Source organism: Vombatus ursinus, unplaced genomic scaffold, assembly GCF_900497805.2.
Source record: "Vombatus ursinus unplaced genomic scaffold, bare-nosed wombat genome assembly UNPS02009062.1, whole genome shotgun sequence".
Lineage (NCBI taxonomy): Eukaryota > Metazoa > Chordata > Mammalia > Diprotodontia > Vombatidae > Vombatus > Vombatus ursinus.
Genome location: NW_020948840.1, coordinates 12118757 through 12143068, shown reverse-complemented (window position 1 = coordinate 12143068; position 24312 = coordinate 12118757). Strand labels below are relative to the sequence as shown.

The 24312-nt window shown below is 37.3% G+C and overlaps 1 protein-coding gene across 2 annotated transcripts in view; it reads left to right on the top strand.

Moving 5' to 3' along the window:
• The window catches only part of LTBP1 (latent transforming growth factor beta binding protein 1), a 485724-nt gene that overhangs the window by 240129 nt on the left and 221283 nt on the right, over positions 1-24312 (top strand). For both annotated transcript variants that reach the window (XM_027850411.1, XM_027850410.1), the window contains exons 6-7: positions 8428-8652; positions 9537-9811. In XM_027850411.1, coding sequence (XP_027706212.1) covers positions 8428-8652; positions 9537-9811 — 500 coding nt within the window. The remainder of the gene's footprint in view (positions 1-8427; positions 8653-9536; positions 9812-24312) is intronic.

The window sequence follows — 24312 nt, the reverse complement described above, 5'->3', positions numbered from 1 at the left end:
GGAGTGAGGAAGATGAATATATTCCTTAATTCAAATCTGTCCTCAAACACTTACTAGCTCTGTGACCCTGGACAAATCACTTCATCCTGTTTATCTCAGTTTCCTCATCTGTAAAAATGAACTGGAGAAGAAAATGGAAAACCACTCCAGTATCCTTGCCACGAAAACCTCAAATGGGTCATGAAGAGTCAGACACAACTGAAAAACAACTGAACAATTTATGTAGTGCTTTATGGTTTGTAAAGCACATTTCTCTTAACAGTCATGGAAAATAGGTAATAAAAGTATAACAATAAGAACTATTGCTGGTCTCAAGGGACATGAGGACCTTACACTCTTCCTCTTTACCAAGGACCCCTTCTCAGCTCTGTACCCACACTTATAGATAGAAATGATTTAGTCCTGGGGTAGCTTGGCCTTTAAACAGGTGGGTCAGATTCTCTTTCTCATCCTCTTTGGTTCTTTACATCTTTATCCTGGAGGTCCAGGGCAGGAAAACCCTTAAAACTTAGGTTTAACTCATAGCTTGAATCTCCTCAAAAGAGGGAATGGAAAGGGACCTGATGTATATCAGGTAGAGGACAGGTATTTATTTCTTATGCACAAAAGAAATACTTAATGCAGAAAAACCCACAAGGCTATATTGATAGAAAAATTTCAGCAAGCAGTAGTGACATCACTACTGTTGAATTCACCTGAACATGAAGCATTTGTGGGAATGCTGATGAAATATTTTGCATTTCACCTTGGCTCTGCTGTAGCTAAACCATTACTTCCAAGACTATGTCTTCTGGAAAGCCCAGCCAGGCATTGGCTCATCTTCCTTTTTGTGGTCGTCTTCTCCAAGGAGTTCTTGAGTAGTTTGTGGGGTCTTCTCCTGAAGTATATCTGATATCAGCTGAAGATCCAAGATCTCCAAGCCTCTGAAACTCACAAGTTTGCCTCTAAAACTCATATTATCAATCTTAGAACCTCAGTCATCCATACTCAGTAAATAAACAAATCAGAAGAAGTAGCCTCAAACCCAGGCTCAGGATCACCTAGGTAGAACAAATGCTTTAGGTGCCATGTACTTGCAGCTGTCATATAGTTACAGTGGTGAGAAAGGCACCAGCTCCCCATCCTACCTCTCCAGGGAAACTTAGCAAGGGAGAGCTATTTGCCACACAGGAGTGTCCAAGAAAATGAGACAGAGGGCACAGTCACTCCGTTTTTAGGATCTGCTGACTCAGCAGCTCTACATATTCAGTGGCCAATAAGAGCATTGTTTCATTGTTTCAAAGCACCATACTCTTTCGATGTTGAGCCACTTGCATTCTTGGAAGTTAGTAGAAGAGCTCCAATGTATGCTCCTTGGGTTGACTCCTACTGGCCCATCCAAGTGCATGTTTCATAGGACGTAACTGCTGCCATATAAATATTTTTATCGCCATTTTACAGATTTGGGAATTGAAGAACTGAGAAGTTAATAGACTAGTCCTTGTTCACGGTACTACTAGTACATGCCTGAGGTGGAATTTGTACCTCCATTGGACTGTCATACTCAGCAGCTGATTGGATAGGTTGGGGGACAAGGAAACAAAAGAGGCAAGGATGATTATGAGGTCATGCCTGTGGACAGTTTATATATAATAGCATAATAATAACTAATAATAACTCATATTTACATATCACTTTTAGGTTTGAAAATCCTTGACCCTCACAGTAACTCCATGACATAGGAAAGAAAATTGAGGCTCCCAGGGATCTAACCTATTATCATATAGTTAACCTGAGATGAAATTCAAGCCTGGGTCTTCTTGACTCAAAGTTCACTTTGCTTTCCACTTTATCAGCCTTTCTCTCAATATATCCTCTACAATCTCTGTCCTGAATTCTATTTTTAGTTGATTCTTACCAGATTTTAAAAGAAAAAAAAACAACCTCTTTTTTATAGGATATCACAGTTTTTTAAAGTATATCACACTTTGCTATTTTTTTATTATAATGTAATGCATTTGTTATTCAAAAGCTCTAAAAACCTCTTAAAAGATGTCACTGCAGAAAGCCCACATGCATTGTGGATGGAGGTAGAATTTTAACTTAAATTTTAACTTAAAAAAATTCTCACCCCAGCAAGTCTCAACAGAAATGCAGAAGGCCTTTGATGGAACATTATTCTTCTAATTAGAGACAAGTTGGAAAGTTTAAGTAGCTGCTCAAATCAAAATCATGTGTTTCTCCATTCCATGAAATGACAGATGTAGGTCTTCCTACAGACAAGAATCTTTTTTTCCCTTTCCTCAGCCGCAATAACTTGAAATGGTCTGTCTGTTGGCATAGAAAATGAGTTGATTAAGGTGGCCAGTAAGCTAGAGGAAGCTGCCATACATTCTCAGAGCTTGCTTTGGGATCTGTAGCTAAAAATGTATGACAAACAATAACCTGAGTGTAGGTATTTTTAGAGAAACACGTTTCAAAAAAGTCCACTTCATTTATCTTTGTGTACACTTTTAGCATCTCACCAGTTATTCTGAGTTCCAACCTACATGAGCAAAATGTGATAACGAATTGTACTCCAGCCTCTCTACACTGATCACATGATTGCTTTGAGTTAATTTTCTAGCCCAAGAGTGAATTATGGAACTCGGCTGAATGTTTGGACATCTTTAAAACCCCCTACATGTTGTTCTTTCAGCAGTGAAGGCCCAGATTCTTTTTCTGACATTGACCTTTTATAGAAGTGCCATGAGCTGCTTTGAGTGGTTGTCTCAAAATTACCCTTTTTGAAATAACAGGCCTGAGGCTCACATACCACTGATTGTTTGTAGTAGCTCCCAGGTGACGTTGTAGAATGCAGTATAGGGAAACAGGAGAGATGCAGCAAAATGTTACACTGACCACATTACCCTGCTTCCCAGCCAAAGGTATGTGTTCCTGCGGCAGTTTCTTTGTCAAGTTATCTTGTTGAGGGTTCTGAAAAGTCTGTGTTGTCATGATCCTCATAATTAGCCTGCTGCAAGGGGCTGAAATTTGCCCTAAAAGATTTGTTGTTATTTTTCTATTTTATTTTCCAGGAAAAAAAAGTTTTTACATAAGCATTGCTATGTTTTTAGAGTGACATGAATCTTTGAAATGGGAGACTCTACTCATGGTTAAATATTTCAAGTCTGTGGGTTGATATTGATATTGCTTTTGTTTTCTTTGATTTCAAAAGGATCTTCTTCTTGAAGAGAGGGACCAGCCACATTAAAAAGGGCTTCCTGTGTAGTTATAAAGAGATTCTAAATCTTGATGAAATATCATAATTTCAGCTTTTGAAACCAATGGAATAGGAAGGGAACTATTTTATTTCATTTTTTATTCACAAATATTTATAAATAGTGAATTTTAATGGTTGAAATAATTCAAGCAGAAATATTTTGCTTTATGACCAGACAGACATAGGGTTCACTGGAATTATCTTCAGTTATTACTATCATTATTATTATTATTATTATTATTATTATTATTATTATTACTATTTGCTTTCACACATATTGATAGAGTGCTTTGAACCAGCTGTATAGCAGGTTATACAGAGCTGACCAGAGGCCTACCAACTGCCTGGCTAAAAGACCAGCAGGAAGACCTCTGGGAAATACCAGTTCCTTCAGTGCTTTCCCTTTATTGTTTTGTTGGTTGCTCATAAGGGATTATGTTTCTAGAAACATAAGCACCATTCTGTGTGGTAAAATGACCAACCCACTTTGTCTTCTCTGCCTGCTGGAAATCTTGTGGAGTCCGGATTTATCTGACCTTGAATCTTGCCTAATCTTATTTTGCTGTCATGACCCAGACTGACTTAATTGCCTATAATCCTGATGACATTTCCCTTCCTGGCTCTGAATTCTGCTCGGCCCTGTCCTCATCATCTTTTTAGTCTGTACTTGTGGAAGCTATTCCATCTGCTTGATCATTTTACTTATTTTTCTGTATACTCTTTTCAATATTACTTGTGACGGTACGTAGAATTTTATGTATTACTGAGGAAGGTACCATTTACACAAATACTGGTAATACATCAGAAATTCATTAGAGAATTAAACTTTCTCTGGCAAATAGTTCAAATTCGGAAACATTTGCTTAAGTCTTTGTGACTAAATAAATATTTATTTGAAACCAGATAACATGACGAAAATATCTTGGAACGATTGTCACTTTTGACTTTATTTTTATTATTTGGCCAAGTTTGCTTTTTGCTCGTTAGTGAATAACTGATGTGAACATTTGCAAAAGGATCTATGAAGTTAGGCAGACCCAATCATTTTTTAAAAATGTCTACTTGACATTTGGAGCTAGGGCATCACCCCTACCTGTTTTGGAAAGGGTTCTTCTCCTGAATATTTTGTTTATTGATTGTGGAATAGCACATTCCACTGTCAGAGGATAGATTGAAAGACTATTTTGCCTAGGATAACTGTAATTATTTCCTATCTTGGTCAGCCAAGATTTCCACTATTCTCCCCTAATCTGCTTCTGCCTCTCTAGCTCACCTCACATCCTCTAACATCCTCTATCCCCCTCTAACATTTTCATGCTCTTTTCCCTAAGTAATTATTCCTCGTATTTGCCTCCGTGAAGTTTCTTAGGGAGTAGACTAAAGTCGTTGAAATGATTTGCCTAAGGTCAAACAGGTTGTAAGTAGGAGTTCTGGGATTTGAACTCAGGTCACCCGACCTTAAACCAAGCACTGTTTTGGATACTCTACACTAATATCCATCACTTGTTTGCTGTGACCTTGGGCAAGTTATTTTATTTGTTTTCTTTTCGAAGAGATGATAGTGCCTATTTCACTGGGACTGTAGTGAAGATAAAAGAATTTCTCATAGGAGTGTTGTGAATACAAGTTAAGGAAATCAATTTCTCTAAGTTGCACAAAGTTAGTCTTATTACTTTGCTGTCACATTTCACCTGTGCTTTAATGGAGGTGTGGAATTCTATACATATAAAGCTAAGAGCCAAAAAACAAAGCAGCCCTCATCTTCTAGGACCTTATATTATTTTGGGTAATATAGCATAGCACAGTAGAAAGAGGACCAAGATGAGTAACTTCCTGGCTGTGTGACCTTACGTAACCATTCTGAGCCTCAGTTTCCTCATTTGCCTAATGGGATAAAAATGCCCTGTCAATCCTATAGGGCAATGGTGTCAAAATCAAATTGAAATGGGGCCCACTAAACTACACATGAGGATCCTTGAAGTTCACATATTGACTTAGAAAACCACATATTAATAATATCTGTTTTATTTCATTTTAATTAATTTATGAGTATTTCACACTTATGTTTTAATTTGGTTTGGGCCCCACTTGGGAGTGTTGTGGGCCGCATACAATCCAGGGGCCACTATTTGACACCTCTATTGTAGGGTATGCTAGGAGGATGGCATGAGATTTCATAGGTAAAAAATTTCTTGATTGCTATGGAGTACAACACACTGGGAGATATTATGATCCTAGAAGTGAATCAGCTGACGATAAGTATCATTAACTTGGGTACTTCTATGGGACATCACTTTAAATTCTATTAAAATTCTTGCTTTTCCTAGATCGTGATTTCTATCAGGTGCTGATTCTTTCTGAGCCTTGATACTAGGGTATCAATGCACAATTGATTTAGCCCATCCCTCTGCTTTAGGTTGCACAGTCCACAAAATAAATAGCTTGAATAGCTGGATACCCATTGTATTTTCCAGCCTCCTACTCTCACATAATTATACACACCAAATAGAATCATAGAATCTCCGAGTTGAAAGGAAATTTAGAGGTTGTCCAGTCCAACCTGTACCTAAGTAGAGATTCTTTCTACAAGTATCCTGGAAAAATGGTAATCCAGGCTTGGCTTAAAGACCTCCAATTCATTACCCTCAGGGTATATACTATTTCACTCTTGTTTAGCTCTAATTGTTATATAGTTTTTTTCCATATATTGGACTGAAATTTCCCTCTCTGCTTTTTCTGTTTTTTGCTCCTCGCTCTACCCTCTAGAGCCAAGCAGAGCAAGCCTAACCCTTCTTGAACAGGGTAGCACTTCAAAAACCCTTGAAGACAGTTCTCTTTAGTTCCTATATGGCATAGTTGCAGTTTCATTACTATTTCGATTGCCTTCCTCTGGAAATTCTACAGTTTATCAATATTTTTCCCTAAAATGTGTTGCCAAGAACTGAACTTAGTATTCCAGATGTTGCCGGACAAAGCCAGAGGATAATAGCAGATATATTTATCTTTCCTTGTTCTGAACATTAGGCAACCATTATTGCTGCCTAAGCTTATATTAACATTTTTGACTGCCCCATTGCCCTATTGAATCATATTGACCTTGCAGACTCCTCTAAGAAGTTTTTTTAAATCAACCCTTTTCTAGTCACGTGTCTTCCTTCTCTTTTTCTCCCTTCCGCCTCATGTGCATTTGTGCAGTTGACAAATATTTATGTTAAAAATGGGAATGCTTGACTTGGAGAGGTATCAGCATCTTACATCGCTGATGGAAGAATTGTAGTAGAGAAAGGTACCAGTATGGTGAAGTAGATAAGACGTTGGCCTGGGAGTTGAGAAAAGGATTCTAGTCTACCACTCATTATTTGTGTCGATTTCACTAGAAAATAAATTCATTGAGATCAAGGACTGTTTTTGCCTTTCTTTGTGTCATGCAAATTTAGTACAGAGTTTGGGTGAGTTGTATGCAGTGACAGATGGGTTAGAATGTTTTATCTGCATTCACAGCTAAGCCCAACACAGGCACAGCAATTCAGTCAGCGATAGAGTCAGATGTGGTCTCCCTTCCCCTACATTCCAACAGGTCAGAATGCTGGGTGCTGGCACAGATGAAGTGGGATGTATTCTCCAGTCTGTAGAAGGTGTAGAGCCTACAGGGGCCCAGGTTTACATAGGTTTTTCACACAAAGGGCCTGTGTTACCATGTTGACACTGGGACAATAGGATCAGAGAGCATGGACCAATATCCAAAAGGAGGTTTTCTAAAAATTAACCAGGAAGGCCTACTCAGGATAAACAAGGTGGAATTATAACTTTGCCACATCAATAAACTTGCTGGAGAGTGTCATCAGCAAGTTCTAACTAGAACTGGCTGCAGTTTATTCCTTAAGCATGCTAGAATGGTGTAGCAAGAGACAGGCCTAGGAGAGAGACCACAGTCTCCTCTGACCGTTCACTTTGTACGCCAAACAGTGGTACATAGTAAGCACTTAATAAATGCTTGTTTATTAATTGAATGATTGCTTGCCTTTGCAGTAGTCATTGAACATTTCTGAGTATCATTCCCCTCATATATAAAATAAAGTTCTATATGAGACTAGATAATTTTAGAGGCTTCTCACCCTCTAACATTTCTTTTATACCACAAGTACCAGCTTCATGGAGAACATCTATACTACTTAACATTTTATGTCTTTCTTTAATGTTTGCAAAGCACTTTACATTCAGTACGATATCTCATTTGTGTCTCACAACAACCCTGTGAGGTATACTACAGAAGGGATTGTCTCCATTTTACAGATGAGGAAAGTGAGGCTTACATGGAGACAATGGAATAAATGACTTATTCTATGGTCACATAACTAGTAAGTATCATAAGTAGAATTTCAACCCAGATCTTCTATTGCTCCATCTACTAAACTACATTGCCTTAAACTGAGAATATGCCAAATAGGCTTGGGCAGAGTGCTATGTTGTAATGAACCTTGGGGAGATGCTGATTGATCTCCAGACACAAAAACAATAAACAGCAAATGATGGAATCCCTTTTAATAGCCTTCATTTACAAGTTCCCCAAAGCGTTTAGAAGCAACAATATGCTTTTAGAAGCAAACACTATGCTTATAGAGTCCTTTTCACTGTCAGCTTGAAAGTGAAATACTTTCTCTTTGGCCATCCTTTGTACCCAGCTAGTTTTGCTGATGGGATCAAAAACTTCACTTAATATAATATATCATGCACATCCTTACCTTTTCATTTTTGTCTGTTTTTTCCCCTGCCAATTCCTTTTCTAAGTTCTTTCCTTTAAGGTCCAACTCAAGTCTCACCTCCTCCTTGAGACTTGAACACTCTCTTTGACTACCCAGCCCATTTTAGTCTCAGCCTCCCATCCCCCCAGCCCTCCCTTACCATTATTGTCTATGCCACTCATTTGAAAATTATTATCGATTGCCTCATACTATTGGTTTTGTAGGTGTGTGATTAGGTCTTCTTTCTCTCTGTGCCCAGGTTCTAAGTTCTTTGCGGATCACAACTACTTCTGCCTCTTTCTATCTTTGACAACTCTTTATTTTAGATTTTTACTAGTGTCAATTGTTCAATTAAATTTTGTAATTGTTCATGATATTGATATGATATGTATGACATTGATATAAAATAACCCATTTTAAAAATTTTGTCCTTTTCCTTTTCAGTAATTTGTCACCTTCCATGTATGAATGGAGGGCAGTGCAGTTCAAGGGACAAATGCCAATGTCCTCCGAATTACACTGGGAAGTTGTGCCAGATTCCAGTCCATGGCGCTAATGTCCCCAAACTCTACCAGCATTCTCAGCAATCAAGCAAAGGCTTAGGAACACATGTTGTCCACTCTACACATACCCTTCCTCTGACTATGACAGGCCAGCAAGGAGTCAAAGGTAAACATTTTTTTCCCCACAGAGCTTAGCCCAGTTGTGTGGCCCTAGCATTTCTGGGCATCATGAGAAATGTCAACCAGGAGATAATTGGGAGATTGCTGTTCTCAGATGAGGAGATTGGATTAGATGACTGTCATGGTCCCTCCAAGATCCTCTAAAATCAGTCTTTGAAACTTGATGTTGCTTTTAAATGCACATAAGTTATGCTAATAATAACTTTTCCGCTCTCAAATGTGAAATGCAAATTCCCTTCATGAGAATTTGAGAGCTTCAGTGAATTTTTGTTTCAAAGTTACTGAGTTTAAATCTTGTTATAAATTTAAGATTATGTAGTTTGTCAACTTTTAAAAATGCCACGAGAATCACAATAGAAATTGACTAGTTACTGTAATAAAGAGACTCTGCTATGAGAAATTGGAACTTTCTCTTTTGAGGGTGAAAGACAAATATTAAAATTGCTGTCAAAGCAGAAACTATATATATGAGAAACTTACAAGTAATGAAACTTTTAATCTCTGCTGTGATCCTTTGCAATAATGTACCCACAAATTACAGTTGAATCACACATTTACATCATAGGTTTATACAAGACTCATCCCAAAAAATATCTTTTGTGGGCTTTAATTTTCTTTTCAAGTATTACTGTCAGAAGCTATAATTCATTTCTGCAGTTGCCTTTTTATTTTAGAGAAGCTTTGCATTCTAGGATAATTGCAAATTTGAGGTGTATGACTGTTGCCCTCAAGAACTTTGCTGTGGTTTTTGAAAGCTGTGCATGGAATGTAGGCAAACTGTTTACCTTGATAAAAAATTTTATGTTTGGATTGTTTATTATTATAATTTATTACTAAGAATTACTTCCTCTTCATCCCTATTTGTTTTAGTGAAGTTCCCTCCAAACATAGTGAATATTCATGTGAAACATCCCCCAGAGGCCTCAGTACAGATACATCAAGTTTCCAGAATTGATGGCTCCACAGGCCAGAAGGTGAAAGAAAGCCAACCAGGCCAATCACAGATCTCTTACCAAGGAGTCCCCATTCAGAAGACGCAGACCATACACTCAACATACTCTCATCAGCAACTTATTCCTCATGTATATCCTGTTGCAGCTAAGACTCAATTGGGAAGGTGCTTCCAGGAAACCATTGGATCACAGGTAAGAGACAGTTGCCAGTCTGTCTGAGATTTGGTAGGTCTTTTGAGCTCCATGCCTGTAAATTCACCTGGGTGTCCCATCAATACTTCAACATGCCCAGTTATCTTTCTCTGAAACTTGCTCCCCATTTGACTGATTTGCTATGCCTTTTTTGGCACCCCTCCAAGTGTTATCTGTCCATTGTGCTTGAAATATTGGGGTTATCTTTGCTTATCTTCCTCCCACATGTATCTTATTCATTTGGTTTATAGGTCTGTTTTTGCTGTCTCTGCAGCATCTCTCACATCTGTTCTTCCTCTTGATTTTCACTACTACCAGCTTCATATATTGCAATAACTTCCTGCCATGTTTTTCTACCTCTACTCCCGCTCCTCTCTTAAATCATCTTTTATATAGCAGCCAGACTAATTTTGCTTATGTATTGATCTTAGCATGTCACTCTTCTTGTCAAAAATATACAGTAGCTAGTATTTTTAAATTCTCATTCAGCAGATATTTATTGAGTGCTTATAATATGCCAGACACAAAGAGGGATACACTATTGAAGAGGTCCCTAAAGAGCTTAACAGCTAAGATCCATGATCAATATGCTTTTCAAATCTGCAGCATGTAAAGATTTTTTTGATTCGTGGAAACTTACTGCAAACTTACATATGCTATCGCTCTTTGTAACAGCCTCTCAAACATGCTTTTTTTGGTCAAGAGATATTGTTCAAAAAAAGCCACCTCATTCTCAAAGCTACATGCCTGGCTAGTCTGAATGTAAGGCTTCTCTAAAATCCATAGCAAAGATATCTTGGTCTCCAATATGTCTAAGTAAACTTTAGGGTCAAGTAATGTTGATGTTGAGGGAGGGGTCAGGAGTCACCCCATAAATTCTTCTGTAGCTAATCTTCAGGAAACACTCAATAATGCCTGCCTGTTATTCATGCTCCTTTGCCTGACTTTTAAATCTTAGTAATTTGGTGACTGTTACATTTCTGACCTTATCTCATATTTCTCTCTTTCATATACTTTGTACTCCCACAAAAGTGGATGATTCTCAAACACACTTTGTACTTTCCTGCCTCCATACCTTTGCTTATTCCATTTTTCTCTGCTTAGAATATCCTCCCTCCATTCAACTTTTAAATTCCTACCCAGCCCTTAAAATCTCCCTCCCATTCTACTGCCTCCAAGAAGCCTTTCCTCATCCCTATATTTGGTAATGAGTCCCTACCGCAAACCTTCCATCCAACTTTGTTTGCATTCTTCTAATTCACTTATTACATCTTATTTTATGTTATAGTCATGTGTATATGGCACAGCCTCTTACTGGATTATAAGCTCCTTGAGAGAAAAGACTTTTCTTAATTAAACATTTTATCCTGCTGCACTGAGAACAGTGCTCTATAATTCAGTTCAACTTAATTGACTAATTAAGATCCTGTTTTATTTTTTCTTTTTTAAATACAGAATTTTCCCCAATTACATGTTAAAATTTTTTAATGTTTTTTTTAAAAGTTTTTAGTTCCAAATTCTATCTCTCCCTCTCCTTCCCAATCCTGAGATGACAAGGAATCCAGTATAGTTTATACATGTGCAGTCATGTAAAACATTTTCAAGTTAGTCATTTTGTACAAGAAGACTCGATATATATATATATATATATGCATATATCAAGAAGAAAGAAAGAATGAAAGAAAGAAAGAAAGTGAAAAATAGCATGCTTCAGTCTATACTCAGACTGTATAGACTGTTCTTTCTCTGGGAGCAGATAGTGTGCTTCATCATTAATCCTTTGGGATTGTCTTGGATCATCATATTTCAGAGAATAGCTAAGTCATTCATAGTTATTCATGTTTAAGCTACTTTCAGGGTACTAGAGAAATAAAGAGAAAGATGATGACTCTAGTCACTGGGAGCTTATAGTCTTGATACATAAACGATGTCTTGAATTTGATTGTTTCCATTTCTAGTAAGTGCCACCTTCATTGATCAATTGGGAGGAGTTAATCGCTTTACAAAATTATTCTTTGTAGAATCTTTAACCATTGGGTTATTTTAAATATAGACATTCTCTACCCCCCCTCCAATGACAGTTCATTTTAAATGTAATTGGATTTTAGAACATTTGATTTACACACAATTTTTAGAGTGCATCTTTTAGCATGGTATATCTCTAAAGTTTTTAGAATCATCATTGTCTCAGCTGTAGTACATGCCATACACAGGTATTCAGTCAATCATTCAATAAACATTTTTAATTAATTTATTTTTATCTTTCAACATTCACTTCCACAAGATTTTGAGTTCACATCTTCTTTCCATCTCTCCCCTACCTGCACCCCAAGATGGCATGCATTCTGGATACCCCTTCACCTGATCTGCCCTCCCTTTTATCACCCTCCCCTTTTCTTATTCCCTTTCCCTTCTATTTTCCTGTAGGGCAGAATAGATTTCTGTACCCCATTGCCTATATATCTTATTTCCCAGTTGCATGTGAAAACAATTTTTAACATTTGTTTTTAAAACTTTGGGTTCCAAATTTTCTCCCTTCCTCGCTCTCCACCCATCCTCATTGAGAAGGCAAGCAACTCAATACAGGTTATACATGTGTAGTCATGCAAAACACTTCCATCCTCAGAAGTGTTTGCTTCTGATTACCCCCTCCCCCAATCTCCCCTCCCCTTTATCATCCCCCCACTCTCTTATCCCCTTCCCCCTTATTTTCCTGTAGGGTAAGATAGATTTCCATACCCAACTGAGTGTGTATGGTATCCCCTCCTTAAGCCAAATCCAATGAGAATAGGATTCACTCATTCCCTCTCACCTTCCCCTGCTTCCCCTCCACTGTAAAAGCCTTTTCTTGTATGTTTTATATGAGATAATTTACCCCATTCTACCTCTCCCTTTTTCTTTCTCCCAGTATAATCCTCTCTCTTAATTTTATTCTCTTAAATTCTCTTAACCCCTTAATTTTATTCTCCACATATCCCTCCATCTTCAACTCACCCTGTGCCTTCTATCTATCTACCTACTTATCTGTCTATCTATCTATCTATCTATCTACCTATCTACATATATTTCTTCCCTCCAACTACCCTAATACTGACAAAGGTCTTATGAGTTACAAATATCATCTTTCCATGTAGGAATGTAAACAGTGCAATCTTAATAAGTCCCTTATTATTTCTCTCTCCTGTTTACCTCTTCATGTTTCTTTGAAAGTCAAATTTTCTATTCAGCTCTGGTCTTTTCATCAAGAATGCTTGAAAGTCCTCTATTTCACTGAATGTCAATTTTTTTGTGATCAGACTTCTTTCTTTTTATTTTATTTTTTAATTAATTTATTTTGATTTATCAAACATCACTTCCATAAGCTTTTGAGTTTTAAATTTTTCTCCTCCTCTCTCCCTCTCTTCCTCCCCAAAAAGATGCACAATCTGAGATAGGCTATACATATACATTCCTATTAAACATATTTTCACATTAGTGATGTTGTAAGAATTAGAACCAATTGGAGGAACCACCAGAAAGACAAAACAAAACATAACAGAAGAAAAAAAATAGCAAATAGTGTGCTTCAATCTGCATTCAAACTCAATTTTTCTTTCTTTGGATATGGATAGCAGTTTCCATCATGAGGCCTTCGGAGATGTCTTAGATCCTTGTATTGCTGGGAAGGGTTAAGTCTATCAATATTAGTCATCGCACAAAGTGTCTGTTACTGTGTACAACGTTCTCCTGGATCTGCTTACTTCACTCAGCATCAGACCATACAAGTCTTTCCAGGTTTTTCTGAAGTCTGCCTGTTCATCATTTCTTATAGCACAATAGTATTCCATTACATTCATATACCACAACTTGTTCAGCTATTCCCCAATTGATGGGCATCCTCTCAATTTCCAATTCTTTGCCACCACAAGAAGAGCTGCTATAAATATTTTTGTACATGTGGGTCCTTTTCCCATTTGTATGATCTCTTTGGGACACAGCCTTAGAAGTGCTATTGCTGGGTCAAAGGGTATGCACATTTTTGTAGCCCTTTGGGCATAGATTCAAATTGGTCTCCAAAATGGTTGGATCTTTTCACAACTCCACCAACAATGCTTTAGTGGTCCAATTTTCCCATATCTTCTCCAACATTTATCATTTTCCTGTTTTGTCATGTTGTCCAATCTGATAGGTGTTATGTGGTACCACAGAGTTGTTTTGATTTGCATTTCTGTAATCGATAGTGATTTAGAGCATTTTTTTCATAAGACTATAGGTGGCTTTAATTTCTTCATCTGAGAACTGCCTGTTCATTGAATGTCCATTTTTTCCCTTGAATAATTATGCTCAGTTTTGCTGGGTAGGTGATTCTTGGCTGTAATCCTATCTCCTTTGCCCTCCGGGATATCATATTCCAAGACCTCCAGTTCCTTTATGTAGAAGCTGCTAAATCTTGTGCTATCCTGATTGTGTTTCCACAATACTTGAATTGTTTCTTTCTTGCTGCTTGCAGTATTTTCTCCTTGACCTAGGCACTCTGAATTTGGCCACAATATTCCTAAGAGTTTTCCTTTGGGGATTTATTTCAGGAGGTGATCAGTGGATTTTTTCCATTTCTATTTTACCCTCTGGTTCTAGAATATCAGGGCAGTTTTCCTTGATAATTTCTTGAAAGATGATGTCTAGGCTCTTTTTTTGATCATGGCTTTCAGATAGTCCAATAATTTTAAAATTATCTCTCCTGGATCTCTTTTCCAGGTCAATTGTTTTTCCAATGAGACATTTAACATTGTCTTCTATTTTTTCATTCTTTTGGTTTTGTTTTACAATGTCTTGATTTCTCATAAAATTGCTAGCTTCCATTTGCTACGTTCTAATTTTTAAGGAAGTATTTTCTTCAGTAAGCTTTTAGACTTCCTTTTCCATCTGGCCAATTCTGCTTTTAAGGCATTCTTCTCCTCATTGGCTTTTTGGACCTCTTTTGCCATTTAGGTTAGGCTATTTTTTAAGGTGTTATTTTCTTCAGTATTTTTTTGTGTCTCTTTTGGCAACCTATTGACTTGTTTTTCATGATTTTCTTGCATTATTCTCATTTCTGTTCCCAATTTTTCCTCTACTTCTCTTACTTGCTTCTCAAAATCCTTTTTGAGATCTTCCATGGCCTGGGATTGATTCATATTTTTCTTGGAGGCTTTGGTTGTAGGAGCTTTGACTTTGTTGTCTTCTTCTGGTTGTATGTTTTGATCTTCTTTGTCACCAAAGATAGATTCTATGGTCTGACTTTTTTTGTGATATTTGCTCATGTTCCCAGCCAATTACTTGAGTTTTAAACTCTTTGGTAAGGTAGGGGTCTGCTTCCAGTGTGGAGAATGTACTGTCCCAAGCTTCTGGGGTTTTGTGCAGCTGTTTTCAGAGATACTTTTAGGGACCTGTAAATTTAGGTACCTGTAAATAGATGGTATGATCTAGGGCATGGTGTTTCCTCCTTTCCTGGCCTGTGCTGTGGTCTATGAGTGACCACAAGCACTCTTTTCTGCCTTGGAACTGTGAGGATTACCTACCCACCACCACCTCAAGCTCCACCATGGCAGGGCTCCTCCTCTCCCCAGGACCACCCCCCAGAACTGTGACCCACATCCGAGCATGGGCAAAGCAAGAGAATCCTGCCTTAGCACCAGCAAAGAGATCCCTACAGTCCCTTTCTGATCAGCTGCTTAATTCCCCCTCTGTCTGTGGGCAGATCTCTGGAAGCAACCACTACCCCAGGTCTGCCCTGGTACTGGGGCTGGGACAGAGCTTCTCTCTCACAGTGGTCACAGACTTTTCCTACTGACCTTCTTAGTTGTCTTTGGTATTTGTGGGTTAAGAAGTCTGGAAACCACCACAACTACCTGTGATTCAGTCCTGTGAGGCCTGTTCCAGGTTCACTGAGGCTTGGTCTTTGCCTGCATGCTGAACTATGTTCTTCTCCCAGCCTGATGGGATCCAATCAACCATCAAGTTTGTCTTGGGCTGGAAATTTTTTCATTCTGTCTTTTTGTGGGTTCTGCTACTCTAGAATTTATTTAGATCCATTTTTACAGGTATTTGGAGGGGTTTGGGGGAGAGCTTAAGCAAGTCACTGCTTTCACTCCACCATCTTGGCTCTGCCCCCCCCCCCCCCCCAACAATTTTAAGCTACTGTTACGTGCCAGGCACCATGCTAAGTGCTGGGATACAATGAAAACTCAAAATAAATAGTTCTACTTTAGACCATTAGAGGCAGGGTACCCATTGGTGTCTACTCAGTGTTAAGAGATCTGGGGGAAGGCTCCCATCACCTTGGATCAATCACTTACTGAGAATTTGTAGGAGGCTATGAATAAGAGTCATCCATGATGACAGGGTATAGAAAAGTGGCTATCTGAATTGATGGAGAGTTTGTCTGCATCGATGAGATAATAGATCCATTGAAGTATCTGTAAAATTATCTCTCACCTGGTAAGAAATAGAAGGTACTTTAGTTTCATTTTGAACCCCCTTATTTTACTATTGAGGAAACTGAGTTACATGAGAATAGAATTAATCATTTCTTTTCCTCTTTGTTAAGAAGTATGGAGAATACCATTAGATCGTTTGCTAAATCAATAATAAGAATGTAATTTACACTCTAAACACCATGAGGGCAGGTATCATCTCTTACCTAAACCTTAGGTCCCTCCAAGTAGCTAGCACAGTTCTTTTTACACCTAGTAATAGATCATAGAAATATGGATTTGAAGCCTAGAAGGGACTTTAGAGGTCATTGAGTCCAATCCTATCATTTTACACATGAAGTAAGGAAGGCATAGAGAGGTTAGGTGACTTGCCAAGAGTCGTTCAGCTGGTGTTGAATGTATAATTTCAACCCAAGTCTCCTTGACTCCAAGTTTGTTGTCTTGCCCATTATACCATTCTTCCTCTTAAGTGCTTAGTATTTTGTTCATTCATTAATATTTATTAGTATTCATTCTTTAAATGAATAAACAAATGGATTTCCTTCTAGGAAGAAGAGATATTAGGCTTGGTGGGCACCAGGCTTAAACCAAAAAGAGACAGCTTAGATATAGATTCAGAAATGTAGCTGTTTGCATGGTGTTATATTGTCAGGTGCAAAAGCTCCCCCTGTTCTCAAAGTACCTTTTTCCATCTGCTCCCTGATGCCTGAAATTCCTTAAGCAGAGAAAAAGAGCCTCTTATTTCACAAGCATTTTTTAAAATGTGTTCTTGGAAAACCTTCACTCATATTGAAGATGTGTCCTGCAAAGATTTTTAAAAAATATTTGTGCTTCCTTGCAATTCCTTGTCTGCCAGTGTAGTTGTGCAGCCAGTCATACAGATGGATTTTTCATGAATGATAAAAGTAGTTGTGCAAAAGCCTGATACTTTCTTGTTAGTGTGCCTTCTTTTAAAGAGAATTCTTGTTGATAACAGGTTTGTCTTTTTGAGGGCTCTGGAAGTGGGTTGTCATTGGGAAGCTTTATGAAAAGCCCATTTCTTTGCAATGCTGTGGTGGCCACTCTCCAAAGCGAAGAAGGGAGTCATGGCAATGGCCCCAGGAGTTCATTTAGAAACATAATGCTAAACATTGAATGAATATATAAAGAAGATGAATTCTTTATTGTATAGTAATAATAGTGTGAGTGATGAATTACAGGGAATTGTCTTATATTTGGACAGGATGAGAACCATTACTTCCATTCCTATTAATCTATGAAAATTTTATTAAAAAGTGAAATTTCAGGAATTATTTGATGGAAGAGAAGCATTTTGATGGCCTGGCCATCAACGACATTCTAGTTTCATGGTATAACTAAGAAGAAATATCTGACTAGAATAAGATGAAAAGATAAATTAAATGCAGTTCCACAACTCAGTGCGAGGTAATATCTAGGCATTGGAAAAGCAAAGATCTTCATGACTTCTGAATTTTGATAGCTATATGACCTCAGGCAAGTCATTTCTCTGAACCTTGTGCCAAGCTAAGATATTTGAGACAATGGAGACCTCTCAAAGGTCTTTAATTACACCCATATATTTTTGAACAAAAGAACTTTGTTTGTTTTGAGATCTGCAGATGAGACTAAGAACAGTGAAGTGACTTTTCCACAGTCACCTTGCTAGTAAATGTGGGAGACATAATTCAAAGTCAGGTCTTTCCTGGCTGCAAGTCCAATTGGCTTTTTACTTCACAGTGCTACTTTACTGAGTTAATATTTTGTGCCTTCTTTTCCCCTTCAAGACTGCCTTTCCTAATTTTAAGCTCATTTCACCCATATAAAAGTTTTGGGGATGAATTTCTTCTGGCCTTCATAACTGTATAGAGATGACTGCATCCTTCATTCTATAATGGGTGTATTTTTTTTTCACAAGGGGGATAGAGGAATCATTTCTCCTTATATAGGAAATAGAAGATATGGGAGCAGTTAAGGACAGCTAGAAGCTTCTGCAGCCCTGGAACGGATCTCAGAGGCAACATGGTCCAATCTCCTCATTTTACAGATGAGAAAACTGAAGCCATGCAGGTTGTGACTTACCCAAGATCACATAATTATTTAAAGATTATAAGTGACATAAGTCCCTGTGAACTAAATAGTGACAAGTTGGAAGAAAATTTCATAAGTACTTCATAATGATCCCCATATTATCGCCACTTAAATATGTAGGGGATAAAACTTAATCATGTGAACCATACCTTGCTAATTTTTAAAAAATAGGTCTAAATTGGTGGAAGGGATCCTCACATAATCCCAGACTTGGTGAGAGAGAGTTGGTGGGTACAGGGAGCAATACTAGGAACTATGTCCTTGGGAAATTTCCCTCCAACCTCATAAAAAACTTGATTATGCACAAATTACTGTAGTACTACTATGCTGTGCAGGATGAAATACTTTACTGGGAATGTTGCCACAACACTGTCTTAATCTAATTCCTGTGACAAATGTCCTGAGATGAGGAACTTTCAAATTTATATTTCAGCAGTTAACAGGAGAGAGCTTCCTTTAGCTATACTGAGGGGGTGGTTAAATCCCTCTTATTTTCTGGTGCGAGCTGGAGACAAATCTTCTGGTGTGAGTTGGGAAATGATGAGAACCAATTGCCTTCTTCAGAGGTACTGGCCTCTTCAGGCAGTGCCTAGAAAAGTAGAGGGCCTAGTGAGTTAGCTGAGGTCTGGCCTTGCTGTGGTAAAATAATTTCACTTTCTAAAATCCTTCACAACACTTCTTATGCAATGAGTTTTTCTTGTCTCCCATCCAGATATTTGCCTGGCATGGCCTATTACTAGATGTCAGTGAGTCTTCTTGTCTCTAGTTGATCCAGGGTGGCTGCTAGGTTAGAATAGACAGGCCAAAATTTACCTGAATTAAAAGGCAACACCACACATCAAGCCAAGGGTGCCTGTAGTTTGTAGCCTGAATTGTTAGCTGGTCTACGTCTAGCAGACAACTGCCAGATTGACTGTGTGCTGGTCCCCTCTCCCTAGAGTAGGAATAGATCAGCAAAGACAGGGGAAGAATTAAGGGAGGCTGGGGAAGAGGGAGAAACCCAAGCATGTACAAAAGAACATGTCTGCATTTTACTGGGTTTCTGCCAATAGAGGATACTTGCTTGATTTCCTTGAAGTCAAAGTACAGGACAGATGTTAGGATGCCAAAATGTAGATTCCTAGAACCTTATTAAAGAGTACTTCAGGGAATGAGCTGTGACCCAGACATTACCCTTTCTTCTGTCTGAGCAAGATCTAATCTGAACCCAGGCATCTTGCCTCCTAGAAATGAAGGAACCTGTCTTCATAGAGCATTAATGCCCAACATAGCTTATTTAACAAACAAGTGAGAAATCTGATGCCCTCAGCCTTTCTGAGTCTCTCCCCCAGATGCAGACCACTTTGCCTTGAAGAAAAATGTCTTTAATATTGTACAGATTCCTTAGAGCATCCATGGTCCACTAAAGTAATGCGGTTAATGGTAATTAGATTTTATTTATATTAGGATCACTGATTTAGAGTTGGAAAAGACTTTACGTGTCATCTAGTCCAGAGGTGTCAAACATGCACCTGTAGTCCACGTGCAGCCCACCACACTTCTGAATGTGCCTGGACCAGATTAAAATGTAATTGGGAAATATTTAAGGAAATAAATAAAAATATAATAAAAATAGATAAAAATCACACTTTAAAACTAGTCAAGGGGTTCTAGCCACTTAACTTCATTCCACCTTAGTTTCTTCATTTGTAAAATGGTGTTAGAATTTAAAAAATCTCCAAGATCCCTTTTAGCTCTAAATAGTAGTACCTCATTTTTTTTAATCCAAAAAAAGAGTACTCATTTTTATCAACTACTTAATTCAAGATTTGGCTTCAAATGACTTCCTGCTATTTCTAAAATTAAATCTATCCTTAAAAGATCAAGATGACATTATTAAGGGTGGTTTTTTACATGCTATAGACTCTTGGTAGTAGCTTCCAAGAAGAGTTTCTTCTTTTGTCAACTTTTGTCTTCTTTTGGTCAACTAAAGTATAGTTGAAAATAAGCATTCCATCTCTTAACTTGATACTTTGAATGGAGCACCAGTCCTTTGTATGTTTGTACTGTAGTCATTCAAAAAATGTTTGATACATGTGTATCTGACCAGGTGCCCATATCAAAGGGAGGTCTTTAAAGGTCACTTCATGTCAATGAAATCTATTTTCTGATCAATATAGCTAAGTAGACTACTGCCTGACTTGCTGATTCTGTGCTCTACACATACACACATACGCACACACACTCACACACACACACACACACACACACACACACACTCTTCCCAATTATCTTTTAAAATATATCCTGGCACTTTTATTCAAAAGAGAGCAGTATTGTCACATAGACAGATGTTGTATAAGATAGACCTGACCCTTTCTTTTTAACAGCTTATTATCAAGGATACATTCCATTGACATGAAACAATATATAAAAATATATATAAAAAAAGCTATATGGACATATATTCAACTATACAAAAGTCTCTTAAATGCCAAGGATGGCCTCCCTTCTACCTTCTAAATCCTTAATCTATTTCAACACCCACTTCCTTTCACTTCTTCCATTGTCTTCCCTGATTACTTTAGTCTAGATTGCTTTTAAGCACAACAGTCTGCACTGCTACCCTTCTCTGAATTTCTATTGTATTTATAAGCAGTAGACACAATTTTTATTTACTTGTTTTCTATGTCTATGTCTTGTGACTTTGCTAGAGTTGAGAGCAGTGGCCAAACCTTACATTTTTTTGTGTTTCTTACAGTTAGAAAGTAAACTCTTCAACAGACTGTAAGCTCCTTGAGGGTTGGGGCAGTTTCATTTTTATTTTTGCATACTTTGTAGATACATGTTGTAAATGCTTCATACATGCTTGTTGATTGGTGGATTGATTTGTGGTAGGTAGCAGAGTGCTAGGTAATTGATGTTTAGTAAATATTTGGTTATTGAAATGAAATAAATATTACCTTTTTAATAGATGACTTGAAAAGTATATTTTATGTACAGAATGGAGAGTAAAGAAGGAATCTTAAAACGTGCAGTTCTGATGAAATAGGTTTGGGGTTACTCACCATTTCCCCACTTTGTCAGTCAAGAAGACTTGATCTGATGAAATGTCAGATTTCTGGATGATGGAAAGAAGGGAATTTCAGATCAGAGTAGAGTTATTTTAGGTCTAATGTTCTGGGGCAGCATGGAATAGTTAGATGAAGGGTCTCTTGGGAAGTCTATGCTCCCTTATTTGTAAAATGAAGCAAATGATAAAAATTAGAGGTGTCAAACATGGTCACTGCAAGGAGAGCAGATGAACCAGATTAAAATGTAATTGGGAATTATTTAACAAAATAAATAAGATACTGTAGAACATAAATAATGTTAATATGTGGTTTTCTAAGTCAATATGCCCCTGTTTCTTTTTGAGTTGGACACCCTTGAATAGATGACATCTAAGATTCCTTCCAGCTCTCTCTCAATGGTCTTATAGTGAATGAACTCTGAAAGAATTGAAAACAGTGACTTTCAAAACAAAGAGAATTACAAAAACAGCACATATTTATTAAAAGCCTTCTGTGTATAGAAATAAAAGAAGTAATGTAGTTAGGAAGAGTTTGATGAAAGATTTAATTCTTTTTCATAAGGCAGGTGCAACATCTATAGAAATGTATTATGATCAAAGTGATGATTGTAAGAAATTATTCTCTATGTAAAAGTGAGGGTCGGCTTAAAGGGAACAGTCCTAAAAGTGACAGTCTATTTAGAATCTACTTGTTCTTCATAATAATTTATGAAGAATGTACCAAGCCTGAATTAATGTTATCGGGATAGAGAAGAAAGAACAGAATTGATGGATGATGTTGTAGAGAAAAAAGTATTAGTAGCACATTCCAGAATTTAATAAGCTTAAGGCCAGGAAGTTATTCTTGACATCTAACCTAAATTCTTCATGTTAATAAGCTACCCCTAAGTGTTCTCCCCTTTGAGCTAAACAACTATAGTTCGTTAATTTTTCATCATAGGTCTCATTTTCCAAACCCATTAATCATCTTTGTGACTTTCATCTTAACTCACTTCAAATTCTCTATTTTGTGTCCAGAAATAAATCACCATCACTTAATACTTAGTAGTCATCAATAAGCTAGACTAGTATGCATAGATTGTACACAGCAGGACTGTCTATGAGAGCCACATTATTTGTATTGCATTTATAGCTTATTGTTCCATGTTATTCTGCTTCCTTCTTTCTTTCTCCTAGCCTTAGTATATCTGCCTAAGGCCAGGCAGGAACCTGTTTATGAGTAAGGTTTTACACAAAATGTAATGGCAGAAATAATTTTGAAAAACACATAGGCATTTAAATTTGATGGAATATAATTTTTTGAGGGATAATTGGTTGCCTTAGTAATACTGATCATACCAGTTTATTTTTTTTAATTCCTCTCCTAAACAAGCCTTTGTCACATAGAGGCAATATCAATAAAGGACATTTAAGTAAATTTAATCTAGTTGTCATCCAGGATAAGGCTATATCATGGAATTTCTGTAATTATTTAGCAAAGAAAGTTCAGAGACAACTGTGATATGTGCTTTTTTTTTTACCCAAATAACACAAAAGGATACATTTCAGAAACCTGTGGATTCTCCTTTAGTGAAATGCTAGAATTATTAGAGGAAAGTCAGTGAAAGACCACAATTGAATAATTTACTTTAAAAAAATGTAAAGTAAAATCAGATGTTTTATACTTATGGATTTTTTTTCATTTAAAAACCATTTTTGCTTTAGCGTAGTTTTTTTTTTGAAAAAATTACCATTTCGAGAACGAGTATAGTCTGGAATTCTTAGCAGTCCAGGGTTTGACTGTGGATTCTTTTAAACAAATACACCATCAGAAATGGATGCAGTTCCATTTACAGTATTTAGTGCTTTATCCACAGTAGGTTCTTTGTAAAATCAATATATTGGAATATCAGAGGATTAAAGTTATATCAGATACCCCAAATACCTAACATTGCTTTAATAACTCTAATAAAATAAAACTGGATGGACTTTTTTTTAAAAGCTTTCTTGTAAAGAATGCTTTACTAAAGCCAAAACAAATTTTTTACAAGTCTTTTTAGAAAATCTGGAAGTATTTAAGAGTTTTCCTCCTCTTCATATGAGACAATGCCTGTTACTGTGCCAGTGATACATTGGACAATAGTCTTGTTTATAATAATTTGCCATTAGATCAAGCTGATCAAGTATGTTGCTGAGCAATTATATCAGTAACATATTTCAGAAATGTGTAACTTTTTGTCATTGCTGAATGAAAAAAAAAAGGTTTGGTGCTTCATTTTGTGAATGTTGAACAGCTCTCATGAGGTTTCCCAGTTCTTTTTGGATAGATAGTTAGCTGATGTTGAGGGACAGAAGGACATCATTTTTCCTGGAAGTTGCCTAGGGACCCCTTAATAGAGGTGGAGATACATTTATTTCACCCGGAAGATGTTTACAAGGTTGAAAAAAAGATGTGCCTAGGAGCTTTTTTGTTAATATTCCACACTAAGTGCAGCCAAGGTTTTTCCCCCACAAGGGACCTTATTCTTATGAACATGAAAAGTCCCAGATTTCCAAAAGTAGGATTCAAGTTGTTCAACTCATTACACTATTTAGTGAATAGTTTGAGTGCCAAAATACCATGAGACTTTATGCCAAGCTATTGGTGATGCTTATTCCTTCCTGGGTGTGGATGGATGTGGGTACAATAATTCATGGGACACCTGGGAGGTGTGGTTGGAGAGATTTGTTTTCTGGTGGATGGCAGCCTAAGGCATTAATTGATATTTCTTTGCATTTTTATTCAATAATCTAGGAGAATTTAATTTTAATTAATCTGGATAAGGTCTAGAAGGCATCTGAGGAATGCGGTGTTTGGGAGGAGAGCAGCAGCAAGGGAATGGAGCATGGCCCACTGGGTCTACACAGAGGCACCCCTTGTACCACTTGGC